This window comes from Xiphophorus maculatus, chromosome 24, assembly GCF_002775205.1.
Source record: "Xiphophorus maculatus strain JP 163 A chromosome 24, X_maculatus-5.0-male, whole genome shotgun sequence".
Classification (NCBI taxonomy): Eukaryota; Metazoa; Chordata; class Actinopteri; order Cyprinodontiformes; family Poeciliidae; genus Xiphophorus; species Xiphophorus maculatus.
The window spans coordinates 5,297,697-5,313,971 of NC_036466.1; the positions used below are offsets into that span (position 1 = coordinate 5,297,697).

Sequence of the window (16,275 nt, forward strand, 5' to 3'; positions counted from 1 at the left end):
TTTCTACCCACTGAGCAGTGAAAGTAAATAAAATGTTTACATGTCTTTTGCTGTAAGTATTTTACTTATTGGAAGGGTTTTTATTGGTGATGCAGAGCTACAGCTAACAGCTAGCTCCTCACTTCAGTGGCTCTCCCACACTTTGGACTGAACTATTGTTCTAATTATGGTAGGAGGAGGGAACTAAAAATTAATTCTTATTTTTTTCTGAGATAAATGGCAGATTTATTTCGTTTTTGGTTTCTTTTATTTAAATGCAAACGTTTCTTCAATGATTTATTTTTTTTGGGGGGGGGGGACAATTCTAGACTTTTCCTAGATTGAAGTCAGACTGAGAAGTTCCTCATAATGCAGCATCAAACATGAATTATTGATGGCAAAGGCCATTTCCTCAAATGTAAAAAAAAAAAAAATGGATATATGGACATTATGATGATTTATCCTAAATACACAACTTATTTTAAAATATCTCAAGAAGGCAACACTTCAGGGAAAAGTTTACAGCTGTCATTTCGTTCAAATAGCAAAAGAATTTGATGGCCACACATGGGATAGCATCTAAATGGGTCCCAGTAGCTTTAGCTTTATGGAAGTGATTTTTTTTATTCTACTGAGGTAATCCTGTTTATTACCATCAAACTTGAACTCATCAGGAAAAATGAAGTCAGTTGCATTTTTCCATTTTTTTAACTAGGGGGCACTTATATTTTCAAAAAGGACCAGCTAACTTTTCATATCACAAAAAGTTAAATCATTTGAAATCAGCATTGTGTGAGTACTCTAGTTCCTTTTATTTATTAGTCTGGAACCTTGACGTTTTTTAAAGAAAAGAGGAAACTTGTACAAGAGAAAATACTTTTTCACTACTTCACTTACTAGTTATAATAAGGAGATTTCCATACAAAATAAATATAAATAAATAAAATAGAAGTAAAGTCACAGTGTAGCCTTACAGAAAACTAACTCCAAGGACCTCATGGTGAAACACTGGAACAATGGAAACGGGTCATGTGGTCTGATGAGTGCAGATTCACCGAACTGCAGAGTGATGGGAGCATCAGAGAAAGAATAGCGGCAGATGAAGCGATGCCCCCATCATGCCAAGAGCCTACTCTATAAGCCTGTGGGGGCAGTGTTATGATTAACTCCCGCTGAGGAATCAGAGCTGTTACAGCGAGGCAACAATGGGATGCTGAAAAAAACAGGAGGGTACATGGCATCATGTACGCTCTGGAGGAGGAGAGGATTTTTAATATCAACAGAGAAAATATGAGAACCTGCCTAACGGGAGCCCATGGTTCCTACGCGCACAAGGTTGAAAATTACTAGCTTGGTTTGTAAATTAACAATACAACTGTTGAAATCAGATGTTTACATTCACCATATAAAGGAATTATCTTCCTATAAATTTGTTTAAATAATCCAGTTTTCGATCAGGATTTCTAAAATTAGTTGGATTTGCTACATGCCAAAAATAATGACAGACGGAACATTTTCAGTTTTTTATTTTCTTTTATCTACTTTTTCCACTTAAGTTATATAAGCTTAAGTTTTTAAGTCTATGATGATGTCACAGCTTCGTATGCTTCCATTTGATTTACAGCAATGAAATCAAAACCTCAAACACTCCTTCTCCTGTGACATCGCTGCAAAAATAAAAATAAGTAAGTCAAGACATCAGGAAGGGGAATTATGGACTTTCAGTCCAGGTTTGCTTCTCTCTTGGTTCCCAGTCTCCAGCCACCTGAACTCTCCACCTTCATCTGTTCGATCAGTTATCTGCAGGTTCTCAGTGGAGACGAGCAGCGGCTACAAAATCAGCGGCCAATTGTTATAGATGTCAAAGCATCTGTCAACTAAGCAATAAATACAGCTTAGATAAACTGCACCAGAAAGAGAGCAATGAAAATCTTAAAGTCAGCCCACTGTTTCACCATATGGTAGAAACAGTTCAGATACACATTAATGAACCAGCAGATGTTCAGAACTGCAGAGCTGTCAGTCTTTCTATACTTGTGTCTACAACTTATCCCCATCTGGGATGGAGATGGGGATAAAAAACTGTTCAGGGTTTGGTTAAGAAAGATGGAGGCCAGGCTGCTGTCTTACCCACACAGGCTTCTTTCATTCATTAAAATTACATTAAAATGACGGTTAGGTTTAAATTGACTTTTAGGTTTTCGGTCTTGTTCCCATGAAGTGTTGTTTTTAGAAACATTTTGTATTTGTCCTTTCGAAGAAGTTCTTAGCATCACACAATTTTAAAAAGTGGCCTTGGCAATACAAGAAAACCGACACCAAGCAAATATGCAACTTACAATTTAGTTTTCATCCTCATTAGAATAATGATTGCTTCTTTTTTTTTTAAAGTTCAAATTCTGAGCTGATCCTAAAGTATTTGGTATATTAAAGATAGATGTTCAGATAGATATTTATTTTATAATTTTTTTTTCATTCAAATTTTACCAAATTAAACCCTTTCCTCATGTAGCCACTTACTTACCAGCAGGCATGAACTTATGGGTGAAAAGAACAGAAGATATGCCACCACAAGATCTAGCATAGGTGACAGGGTTGGCTCTGGAGCCCCCTGCTGGAGTGGAGGGGAATTGAACTCGACACCAAACTGGAAATTTGGCAGTTTTGGAAAAACGGAGCGAGTGTTTTCCCTCGGCTCGTTCTCTAATTCGGTTGTCAGTATGGATGGATGATTAATTAAATTGTCCAGAGAGCTCCGCTGGTCTCTGCAGACTAGTTAAATGATTTGAGATCGATCTGGAGTCTGCCTCAGGGTCCCCAGTCCTCTCTAAGGGCCTCATGATGAGCCTTAACGAGCCGCAGCTGCGGGGCCTGCACCTGCCGGTCACACCCTGGAGAGACGGATGAGGACAAAAACACCCAAACCACCACACAGCTCTGTGGATACCAACTACGCCTTGTTTTGACGTTTACACCTTAAATTCTACAATATGTTTTTGATTTATAATATAAATACATTAGGGAACATAAGTATTTGGTAACTTTTCCAAGTTTCTCCACTTTCAGAGAATAAAGGTCAATAATTTTCATCGTAGACCTCAGCTGTGGAAGACAGAATCTAAAAGGAGGATTCAGAAAATCACGCGATTTATGATTTCCATGCACGTTCAGACCTTGTGGAGGACCAGTGATCATGAGAAAGGTCAAGGTTCAAACCAGAACTGCACAGAAGGATCTGGTCAATGATCTGAACTGAGGTAGGACCACAGTCTCAAAGGTTACCATAGTAACACACTACATAGTTACGGTTCCAAATCTTTCAATATTGGGCATCTTGCTATAAAAGACTGAACTACAGGAGGCTGGTTTAAGAACTATTAATCCCATAATGCTTTGAGTGATGCATCATGTCAGCACGAGGCCTCTGCTGAAGAAACGTTATGTGGATTATGTTAAATCTCTAAAATATATTCTCAATAAGCAAATAGAAAACATTTTGGTGATTCTCTCGAAACTAAAACATGAGATGTTTGGTCAGATTAACTTCAGTGTATGTAAATATCTGGCTTCAACTGCAGATAAATTTATTAGCTTATTCTTGTTGACAAGCTTAGCATACTGACATGTACAACATTATCTGCTTCCAACAGCATTACTCAACTTGTTTGGGAAAAAAACTGCGCTAATTTTATTTTTGCTGGCCTGCTGCCATGACTCTAACACACACAGGCATGCAGGTCTGCTCAGCATCAGGTCTCTGTCGCTGCCCTGGGCGTAAAACTGGCACTGGCATCCCAACGCTCAGGTTGTGTTTAAAGGCGGCTCAGAAAAAAACATGTTAAGACATGCTAACAACGGATTAAAACAGTTGTAAAGGTTGAAAAATGTGTGGGGAAAAAAAGAGAGCTCAGATAATGGGAGTGTGGGAGCCACAAATGACCAAACGAGCCTGTTTTTTCAGTGAAAGCATCAATAAATATCAATACATTTGAAAATGTGATTAAATGCAGCTATTGTGTGTGTGTGTGTGTGTGTGTGTGTGTGTGTGTGTGTGTGTTGGTTACCCAAATCACTTTTTTACACATTACAAATGGAAGGCTATAAGTATTTGGTGTTTGGCGAGGCTTTGATTTTTATGAAGCACAGTAATAGTCATACAGATGCCTAAAAAATTAATAGTTTTAATGTTATCAATATAGCGCCACAAAATACCGTGATTAAACTACCTCCATATGCCCGCCCCTAGTGGACTGCACAGCAAACTGCAGGATCATTTCAAACAATACACAAAATGTGCACGTGTGTTTATGCCTCCAAAACATTTATTTGCAATAAATGACAATAAAAATGTGCAAACAACAGCATAAAAGTTATTTAAAATGAGAAAACCAGTGTAGAAACCAATAGGAATGTAAACAAGACGTTTATGATGGTTCTAGAATAAGGAAAGGTCTATGATAACTCAGGATGCAGCAGTCTGTCTGGTGATGATCTGGGTGATCCTGGGGTAAAGGTCATGAGGTCAGACGAGAACATCATAGAGCTTTGTGGTATGAACGCTACTCGCCGTGTTTGGAGGAAAAGGAAGGATGAGAGGAATCCCTAGAGCATCATGCCAACCGTGAAGCATGGGAGTAGAAACATAATGCTGAGGGATGCTTCTCTGTAACCGGGGCAGGGTGGCTGCACCGTGGTCCTGGAGGAGCCTGGGCCGTCTCCAACACCTGAACCCAATAGAAAATCTCTGGAGGGAGCTGAAGCTCCGTGTTGCCTAGCGACAGCCCCAAAACCTGAAAGATCTGGAGGAGATCTGTATGCAGGAGTGGACCGAAACCCTGCAGTGTGTGCAAACCTGGTCAAGAACTGCAGAGACAAACCTCTGGGATTGTAAAACAAAAAAAGTTTCTGTACCAAATATTAGGTTATATTTTTTAAATCATCTCAAATTGGTTATGTCATGAAAGAAAAAATGCTGATTAATGATTTAAAAATCATATGCTTTCATCGTTGATGAAAATTACAGACCTCTCCATTCTTTGCAGAAGGTGAAAGATGAAAAAACGCCTTTTGAATTTGAGTTTAAAGGAAACTTTCAGATAGCTTCAAACGGCATAAAAATTTTACAAACAGAAACTTTTGTTCTTTTGGACACATCCAAAATCCTATCTAAATCCTATTATTAATCGAACAAAAAGTCTCAGCCTCCAACATGAATACAAATCGACTTTCCACCAACACGATCCAAGGAGCAGGCTGCAGAACAGGCGGATTAGAGATGGGTGACAAGCGAACAAAGAAGCCACAACGATCCGCTGGGCCATTTCAACATTCTGCAGCTCTGACCGTCAACACGCTCCAGGATGGAACACCATCCTACCATTCCTCTCCTCTTATCCCACTAAATTCCTCTTCACATACTAGCATCATATGCCACACGCCCTGCGATTTCTGCTGAACCATGTCAACAGACAGATCTGAGAGCAGCTCGTTGGGCTCAAACCGATTTTTACTCCGAGTCTGGTTTTAGATTGTGGATTTTTACTAGTTAAACAAAGGAGGGTCAAATTCAACCCTGTTTTAAGCCCTGGGTTCTCATGCTAAAGCAAGGAGGGAAAAATTAGAAAAGCAACATTTAAAAAAAACAAGAAACAAACTGGTAACAGAAAAAGATAAATAAAATAAATCATGTTTTTCTGCTTTGGTTCAACGTTTTTGCTGCATTTGTATGCATCATGGTCCCAGCCCCCATGAAGAACAGATTTTACATACTATGCCTGGAAACAATAAAAAAAATAAAATAAAAGAATAACAGCACTGTTTAGATTTTAATCTTTTCCAAGAAAAATCAAATAACAACATGTCATATCTTCAATGTACTAAAATTCCAACGATTTTAGTAAATTTCCATGTAATCGGGATGAACTGATGGCAGAGTTCACACAAATCTACCATGTAAAGATTCCAGACTCAGATTTCAGTGTCTGCCCGATGTAAAGGTCAAAATGAATTTATTTATTGACTGATTCAGCTTTAAATAAGTGATCAATACTGTAATAAACAAACAAACTGCAAATTTGCAAACTGAGATGTAGGATGGAAGAACAGAAAGGATGAAGAACAGGAGAGAGTGAAGAAGAAAACAAACCTTTAGATAACTAGATATGTACAAATACACACCTTCTCTATTAAGCACTTTTTCCATACTTATTCATGCTAGAAATGTGATTCATTTCCAGTTACATACTCCATTGTTAGATTTGTTTTGCATCGAACAAAAATAAATAAATGCTAAATCTGTTTTTGCTGGGATGCCGTTATGATGAGATTCGTCTCTGTGTGCAGCGGGTCATTCCAGCACAGCCGGAGCGCACCTGACCGATTCTCACACTTTCAGGTTTTAAAACTTGAAACCCGTCGCTTATTTCCACCAGCTCCTCCCTCTGCTTGTTAAGCCGAATAAGAAAAGGTTTTGTACTCACCGCCGAAGCTCCAGTGAGGCTGAAAGCCTCCAACTTCACTGCTTTCATTAATCATGTTTCATGGCAAAAGAGCGAAAGCCAAGTTTTTCCCGCTCAGGCTCCTGCCGCCTCGACCCTCCACTGGAATCAGAATCGATGTTTGGACTTTTTTTCCCCCCCTCCTTCCTGGAGCTTGATTTGGTTTCAGTCCGAGTCTTTGTTAACATCTAATTAGGATCGCGGTGATTTGAGCTCCATGCCATCCGGGCGCACCGCTCCGCTGCGCTCCTCACCGCGCAGCGCTCTCTGGAAGAAGCAGCAGAGAGATAGAGAGAGAGACTTATGATGTCATTTTCTTCAGCCAATCCTTCATGACTCACTGTTTGGATATTAGAACTCTCATTTATACAGACGCTTTCCTAAATCTTCCCGACATTCATCCACAAACTCCGGGGAATCATCCATCCATCCATCCTCCCGGATTGTTTTTACCCAGCATTTACGACTGGAACGCGGTTTTCTACCAAATCACAAGCAGATTTTCATTTTCTCTCACCCCTCTGGCAATCAAATTCAATCTCCTGTCAGGCAAACGCAGGCGAAACCCTGAGGTTGGGGGGGAGGAAAGCTGGAGTGCGCTTTTGTCACTTTAAAAGTGAAGCAAACATTTTTAGATAAGGAAGAGGTGCTTTTTTCTAAAACCTGGGAGATTATATATGACGGTGTGAATAAGAACAAATTTCCACCAAGAAACTCAGACAATTTTGAGATTAATCTCAGAAATTTTGTAGAAAAAAAAAATGGGAAATTTCTAAGTTTAAAAAAAGTCAAACATTTTCCACTTTTGAAACTGAAAATGTAAATGTTTTTTCTAATATATATATATATATATATATATATATATATGAGCTTAATCTCAAAATTTCTGCGTTTTTGGAGCAAATTTTTGACTTTTCTCAGGATCTTCTACGAGATTTACTCCATTTTTTCTATTCACAGAGGCCCTAATACAGCCAGAAATGTATGGATTTCATTCAGTTTGAATCAATGTGCCTTTTTTGTAAAGTAACCACAATATGTAAAGGAGAAAAATCTTTTTTATTATTATTTTATTCCACTCATTGGACATAAAAAGCACCTTTAAGTTTATCTCATTTTTGCTTCTATCCATTTATCATAAAATATCATTTTTTTTCTTGTCTCCTCATCTCTCCTGTGTTTTTTTCTTATTGTGCTTCTCTTATAAGATGCCATCACACCATTCAGTTGCATTCTATGGAAAAGAGCACCAACCCAGACAGAAGCTACAAGTGTTTATTAATCACTCCAAAGAAACTTAAAACTGAAGTGTTTCTGAAGGACCAATTCAGAAAAAACTAGCAGAACATAGAAATACATGAAGCACAGAGAATTTTCTGTGGAGACAAAAGAGAAAAACAGAAACCTGAGCAGTCAGAGCTGGTAAACAGAGAGTCAGTCATGAGAAAACCAGGAGCAAATATTCGACTTTATGAGCAAAAAGATTTGAGATTTACAGTGAAAAGTATTCACCGCTTGAATGTTTTACCCTTTTGACTTTTACAAATCAATCTTTTCTTGGCAAAAAAACCCCTCTGTCAAAGCAAAAAAAAAAAAACAAATCTACAAAATTGATTCTTGAACTTGATCTCAGATGATATTAACCGGGATTCTGTTGTTCAGTGGAAAACGTGGAACTTTGGTTTCAGCCTTGTGTCACTTTTAATACGCTCCTTACAAGTTTTCATTTTCAGACTAAGCTTATTCCAATTTTAGGATTTTATTCCTTCAATATTAATGCTGATTAGTATTTTTTCAAGCATTGTGATAAACACCTTAGAGCAGCAAACCGTTGACTTTTTTTTTTTTTTAGAGTAGCTCTTTCTTTTTCAAACATCTTCCACTCTGATTAAACCTACTGACTTTATAGAGTCTAACATATTGACAGCGTCTTGCATTTTTTCTCAGCAACTGTGCGTCTTCAGTGACTTGCTCAGTTGTGGTGCTCCCCAAGGCGGACTCCAAGGACCTCTCATTGTTTACCCTCTTCTGTATGGTCAGTGAATCCAAAAATGATGGTGACCATCACAGTTTCTCTGCAGACAACACGTCTTGTCGGTCAAAAGAAAAACCTACAAAAAAAAACCCCAATTTGTTTCCAGTTTGCTCTTACATTGATTACTGTAATGAAACTTACAGTAAGCCTTTGTCTCCAGTAGGTTCAGAACACTGGAGCTCGAGTAATTACAGAGACTAAAAGGCACAAAAACATCACCCCTGTGCTTGCCTGTCTGCACTGGTTTCCTTTTAGGTTTCATATTGATTTTGAGATCTTGCTGCTTGGTTGAAAGCTTTAAATGGCCATGCCCTGAATAAATCAGTCCTATTGACAAGGTGAGCTTCCACTTGAACTCTGAGGGCCATAGACAGCGCTCCTCTGAATATTCCCAAGGTGCAATTTATGGCGATACGAGATCAAACCATCTCCATTATAAATCTCCAATTCAGGGAAACCAACCCACTAAACACGGGCCAATGAAATGCTGACCTTAAGAGCTAAGCTTGGTTCTGCTTGTGAAAGTCTTGGTACATTCTTCTTTCGTCTACTTTTATTGTTCTGAATATAAACTTGGCAAAAAAAATCTTGTAGTTTCTTCTTATGCAATATGCTGTAACAAATGTCCATTACAGGTTTTTCTTCAGTTTTGCTGTTACAGCCAATGGAAAAAAGTATTTCAGAAAAAGAACATACCGCAAGTTCAACATGGTGGTGGCAGTGTGATGGACTTGGACAAAACTTTGCTGCTTTAGAATCTGGACATTACAAAATCAAGCAAGTGTGATATAAAAGGAAAAAAAAATCAAAACAGAAGAAATCTATTGGGGGACAATTGCGGTTTTTTGTGTGCGTGTAAACAGGTCAAGGATCAAACAATGTTTTTAAAGAAGATCTATTATGCAAAATTACCTTTTTGCAATTCTGTTTGTGTCTCTACTGCTTCTAGAAACAGTCCAAGCCCTAAAACCAAACATCTGTTTGTTTGGCAATAAGTCTAGGGTTTTTTTGGTGTCTGAAAAACGAGCCACTTTAAAAAATCTTCCCACCGCCTTAGAAAAAGTTTTGTTACACTTTGCAGATCGATTGGTTTTGTTTCTAATCTGATTTTAAAGTTCTTTAGATTGGGGCTTTAGATTTATGTCAGACAGAGTGACCTGGTATTCAGACCTGGGTGTGTCTACTGGTGAAATTGAGCTAAATTTTCTATAATCATCCACTTAATTTGCAATTTTTCAAAAACTAAATAATATGATTTTAAAATGTGCTTTATCAGTTGAAATTTCAATGTGAAAAAAACAAAAAAACAAATCTGCTCAGGTTTTCTCACAGCTCTGCTCATGTTGTCATTCTAATGCAAAAAAACAACAACTCATCTTCAGAGGAACAGGAGCCGTTGAATCGGAGGCGACAGGTGTACCGCTCTGTTTGTGTGAAATTTCAGAGCATCTGCTGTCACAGTCATTCTGCGTTCACACTTGCAAACAATAAAAATCCAGAAAGTCTTGTGAAAACGAGGTGACTTAACCATCTGGTGGCAAAATTGTAGAAATGAGTCGAATGCCAGAGAAGGGCATGAGTAACGTGAGTGTGCAGAAATACTCAGGCACACACTCAGACTCTTCTCCCTGCAGTAGGTTGTATAAGAGTATAATGGCTGAGCCAAAATCAGTCCACTTCAACCCATAATGGTTGGAGTAGAGTTTCTTATGTAAGCTTGTTGGTGCAAAAACACACACACACACACACACACACACACACACACACACACACGCGCGCGCGTTCCATTTCCTACTATTGACGTCCATTTAACGGACACAAAGGAATCTCATGCCTTCGCATTGTGAAGTAGTCGTCCTTCACCTTTTATAGCGAACAATGTCCTTTTATAGTTCAACAGAGATGCATATTACATGGGATCTGGCATTTCTGTTCAAATGTCCAATTGAAATTTGTTAAAAAATTATAGTTGAAAGATTTATTTTTCCCCCCATACAAGTTCTTTCCAGGAATTTCTACTTGGGTTTTCAACGACTCCACAATATAGAGATAGACGTTTTAATTGATATGTGAACTAACAGCAAGTTAGTGATTACTAACTTGGTATCAATGGATCTCAAGTGCTGAATTTGATACAGTGAAACTGGAAAAGTGACAACTGGGCAAAGTGAATTGAAATATTCTTTACACATAGCTCAGATTAGAGTCTTGTGACATCTCTTACCAGCTCTATGCTAATGGTACACATCGTTATATTTCTTTCTTAGTCCCGTACTCACTTAACTCCAGCATGTTATTCCTCCAGATTAACGCTGAAAAGTAGACAAAAGTTGTGGTTTTTAGTCTCAAAAATATTAAAGCTAGACATAAGAACTACAGAGTATCAGACACAAAGGAGAAGTTGTGGATGTAGACTTAAAATTGAACAATCACAAAAAGAATCCAGCTTTGTTCACCTTCCACCATCTTAAAATGAACGTAAACCTGCCGCCACAGTTTGCCCCAGTATATTTTGACATACCTAAGATGGCTTTATTTTGGTTCAAAACAGAAATAAAAAGTACCAACTGTATCGTTTATGATGCACTCCATCAGCCATAAATAAAGATCTCTGAACAGATGGGGACAGTTTTTGGGTGGTTTGGTTCTCTGTATCGTCACAGTTACAGTGGAATAAAATAACACTTTGACACAACAAAGGTGGATAATTCACCAACTTTCCCTTTTGATTCTTATTCCACCATTTTCAGTGATTAGAGTGTGGACAACTCTAGCTTGTGGTTTTGCATTATTAAGCCATAATTTTGATACGCAGCAATGAGGCAAGAACAAATGTTGCAGTTCACTTTAAAGACCTGGTTAATCAGTAAATCAAATAGTCTTCCTACTTGGTACTATAAAGTTTGTTTGGAACCATTACATCCAATTAAGCCTAATGTCTCTAATTTACATCACACCAAAACGTGTATCAATTGGATGCATTATTTGTAAATTAACAATATTAACATATAAATACTTAATGCAACAAAGCAATAAAAACAATATGTTATTATCTTTGCACTGGCTGAAAAATATGACTTTTTAAAAATGTCATCGCTTCCACTGTAAGGCCTAAAAAAAAAAACATGATTTACTTGTCCTATGTTGAAGTAGTGGAGCTATTTAATTCCATTTTAATCCTTTACTGTGTTACTTTTTTAATTTACTTCTTTTTCTGTGCAGCACTTTGTTTGTCCTCATGTGTGAAAACTGTTCACTGACTGACCTTCCCAGTAACATTTTAAATAGGAGGAATTTTAATTAAAATATGGGAATGAGCAGCAGATATTTGACCACTGACTGCATTAGTTATGTCTATTAGTTGCAAAATATAAAGTGCCTTTTACAATGTCTCGTGGGATTGAATAGTGTTTTACATTTGCTGGAGGACATTTTTCAATCTTTTGCAGCTTTGTTTGCTTTTTTCCCTCACCTTTAATTTGAAGCAGTGACTAAATCCTGGAAATCGGTCGTCTTGCAGTGTTGCCTTTGAATGCTTCGCCGAACATCCTAATTAAATCCATTCCTTTTTGCTCCAATAGCTTTCAGAGTTTTATTGAAGTGACATCTGTATAAAATAAAATAAAAAAAAAAAAAAGGTTTGTTTCACTAAACTTGTAACCTTTTGAAAAAATGCTTAGAAGGTGTCCTATTTCCTTCTTTTGGTCCAATTACAGAACTAATCCAATTATAAAACTTCCAGAAACATTCAGCTATGAATTTATTTTATTAAGTTACAGGCAGGAACATTTCTTAAACAGACTAAAGCTTTTCTGTAAGTAACAGGATTTCAGCCAAAGTATGACACGGCATCTTGCGTATGAATTAAATTTGTTTTGATGTCTCAACTCCCACTCAAATTAACCAGCCAGCATGACTGCAACATAATGTGTTCTGTCAGATGCATTTTCAGCCTTTTGAATGACAGACCATCAACGCGTCAGAGTTTCTTAAAGCACATTCGGACGTTTCCTTACCAGCGCAACATTGTTTTTATTTTGTTTTGGTTATTTGACTCGCATCATTTCAGGATGAATGATGAAAAGAAACAGGAAGAACGGCATATTATATGGATGAAAATGTATCGCATGCAGACCTACTCAAAAGGATACAAGCCTCTTCCCTCGATGCCTGACATTTAGTCAGACTAGATTTTCCTGTTTTACGTTACGATAGTCAGAATGATCAAAATTGATACTCTGTGCCAGACAGATTCTTCTACGTTTTCAAATTCAGACAGTTGGTAGATTTGGCCTTTAAGTTGATTTTCAGGGTAAGCATCTGAAAATAGTTTGCTGAAATTCTCTCCCAGTCTTCCTCATAGAACTGGGGCGGCCATGTTGAGGCTTATAGCCTGTATATACAGAGAGTCTGCTGATTTATTCTCAATTAATTCCTTCTTAAGTATACTGTGTGCAATTTAATTTTAACTACTCCCTGGATTTGCAATTATATCCATAAAAAACAAAAAGAAGTTGTAGACTGAACTAAAATTACGCAGGGTAGATGTAATAAATTCACCCTGATTCACATTTTTATTGATTCTCATCTATAAAAGTCAAACAACACAATGCATCTCTTTGCTTTTGTCAGATGATTGCTGGGTTGTACAACAAACACATGACTGTTTGTAACTGTCCAATCAAAAAGTGGTACAGTGTAAAATTCTGAAGAGTTTTCCCACATAAATATATTGTGAGATTTGGGTTATGATCTGTAAAAATGTCGCCTTTCTGCGACCCTCCAAGCTGTTCTCTTCATTAAATCCTCTCTGTCTGCTTCTTTTTGAGAATCGCAAAACAACAATCCATACCGCTCAAACTTTTCCACAGCCACACGCCCACGAAGCATCGTGCATTTTACTGGGAGATGATGTGACAGATTAAAGTAGTGTATGATACAGCTGGGACACAGAGGTTATTTTATACTGTGGATAGAACAAAAATAATCAGATCAGATCAGGCCCCAAATGGAATCTAATTTTCTTACATGCAAACCACTGAAGGTAAAAATAACACAGCACTGCCGTCCCCAGTGTGATGCTGTGGGCATGTTTTTCATCAGCAAGGACAGGACAACTCATTAGCATTGATAGGAAGATGGATGGAGCTAAACTCAGGATGATCCTGGAAGAAAACCTGTTAAAGACTTCAGAACTCCACAGTTTGTAGGTTTTAATTTGAATGGCTTTGGGCGGTACGTTTTTACTACAGGTTTCCTTAGTCTTGGTACCTCCAGAACAGAGTTGGTGTACCCCAGGGGTCCCAAAGTCGGTCCTCAAGGCCCTGCATGTTTTAGTTCTCTCCCTGGTTTAACGCACCTGGATCCAATGATGGCTCGTTGGAAGGCCTAAGAACATCGACATGCTGAAAACATTGTTGGCGCCACCAGGGAGAGAACTAAAACATGCCGGCCCTCGAGGACCGACTTTGGGCACCCCTGGTTTACCCTGATCAGTTGGCAAAGTTCCTTCCTCAGAGAGTCTGAAATGATTACTGTGAGCTCTGTGAGGAAACAGATCAATTCTTTTCTCCCGCTGACGAGATCACAGCAATGGCTGCAGTCGGCCAGATCTGGGATCCCTGCTGCGAGCGTCTCAGGAGTCAGAAAAGAGAAAATGTTGAGGTTAGAATCAGCATCCTTTAAGGTTTTGTCCCTGCACAGCCTGTACCCATGAGCCTCATATTTAACTAAAAGAAACTGTTCACTGCAGGATTGCACAGATGGACTGTTTATATCTGAAGGCAGCTTGAGGGATAAGTCCTGTCACAGACATGTTGCTTTACAATGCTAAACAAACAAGAACTAAGAACACAGTGATAAGTGTCACATTTGGACATGAACATCTAAAACTAATCTGCATTTAAACCAATTTGGATTAAACCAATGACTCAATAACTTCAACACAATTCAAGGAATTCAAGCGTTACCACAGATAATTACACCACAGACCATTTTACACCAGAAGTTCCATCTCAGGTCCCAGAACAGAACCAGTGCAGCATCATTGGCTGAATAATGGCCAGTTGCAATGATGGTTCATAACATTTGTGTAATCAATATGCCTTCCAAGCAAATTTGTGTTGAACACTAGTGGAATTTTAAAAAAGATCTTTTTCCATATTTTGCATAGCCAGGGGAAAAATTAACTTCCTTTTGCAGCCAGCTACATTCATGTGAGGCTTATTGTATTTTTCACCCCACTGGAACACATCAGGGTAAAGGAAGATATGCATTCACAATCCAACTATCCATTTATTTGATGCAAAATGTAGTTATTTTTTAATTCTCATTTGCTAATGCTAATGTTACAACAGCTCCTCTTGGGTTGATTATTAATCTTAACTCTTAGATTTGTATTTATATATCCTGCTACTAATTTATTTTTATTTTATTTCATTTGTATTATTGTTGATTTTCTTTATCATAGTCTATCCCATATGGAACAAGTTTCCTGAATGATCTAAACAGCGGTTTGATGCTGGCATTGTAGAGAATAATTTATTTGAATACTTTGCATAACCTGGTGCAAAGCAACAGTTACATTCATGAGAGGCTTATTATATTTTTCACCCGACTGGAACCTCGGGCGGGTTTTAGGGTTTAGATAGTAATGGAGCGATTCTCCACTTTCAAAGTTTCAAAGTTGTCAACACCAAAATGCTGAGAAAGAAATGCTGGTTTCCAGACTCCCTGTGAGAAACTTTATGAAAAAACCAAAAATATAAGTAGAGCAGGTCAGACATTGAGCATGTCTGCTTCCTGTTCTGATTCTTGCAAGAATTAGAAGGGATGTTTAATCACCTCTCATCTCTGCTCGGTAACTAGTGACAGTTCATTGGGGCATTTTTTTCTCTTCATTTTAATAGTTTCCACTATTAACCTATTAATAGTGGGAATTATTAATACGTTAATATGACCTATATTAGCCTATTAATAGTTTCCACTATTAATTGTGGAAACTATTAATAGTTCAATATTAATGCTACAAAGAAAAATAAAACAGAAGCATCAAACTACTTTTGATCTTACACATTAACAAATGCTCCCTGTTGAGTCACTTTAGGTTCATGCTAAACAAATTCAAAACACACGGACCTAAATACCAACTGTCTCTCCTCACATGAATTAATTCAAGCAGTTTTCGGCATGGCAACCTGAGAATACTCAATAAAACACTCTTAAACTTTTAAAGCCTTGTCCATTAACCACATTGCCCCACGTGCGCCTTCCCAGACGTCATAAATATGATAAACTAACTTTTACCTTCAGCCAGGTGCTTAAAATCAGCGACGCGTCTTCTGTGTCGAAGCGTCGAAAGGCGTGTCGAGTAATCCAGGAGGATGTTTTTATTTTATTTGTTTGGTTTTTTTTTAAGCGCGTGCCAAGGCTTGTGTTGATTGAGCAGGTGGTGGTGGTGACGTCTGCACTCGGGCCCGCGTGACTGATTCAGGAATTGTAGCAAAGCCGCCGCCGTTTTCGCGTCACATTTTCTTGTTTTAGGATTTCATTGCGAGTGTAGTTGCAGTTTATTTGAGCGCCTTTTTTTTTTTTTTTGCGATAGACTAAATTTTTTCCATGTTTGGCAATATTTTGATATCTGTTAATAAAAAGGTGAACTTGTATATATATATATATATATATATATATATATATATATATATATATATATATATATATATATATATATATATATATATATATATATATATATATATATAAACT

General features: G+C 37.7%; 1 protein-coding gene across 1 annotated transcript in view; it reads right to left on the bottom strand.

Moving 5' to 3' along the window:
- Nucleotides 1-15,962, bottom strand: part of LOC102235242 (muscarinic acetylcholine receptor M4-like) — a 41,121-nt gene extending 25,159 nt beyond the window's left edge. The window contains exons 1-2 of the mRNA XM_014472031.2: nt 15,817-15,962; nt 6,459-6,743 (exon numbers count right to left, since the gene is read on the bottom strand). Of these exons, the coding sequence (XP_014327517.1) occupies nt 6,459-6,513 (55 nt within the window). The 5' untranslated portion in view covers nt 6,514-6,743; nt 15,817-15,962. The remainder of the gene's footprint in view (nt 1-6,458; nt 6,744-15,816) is intronic.
- Nucleotides 15,963-16,275: the final 313 nt, after the last annotated feature.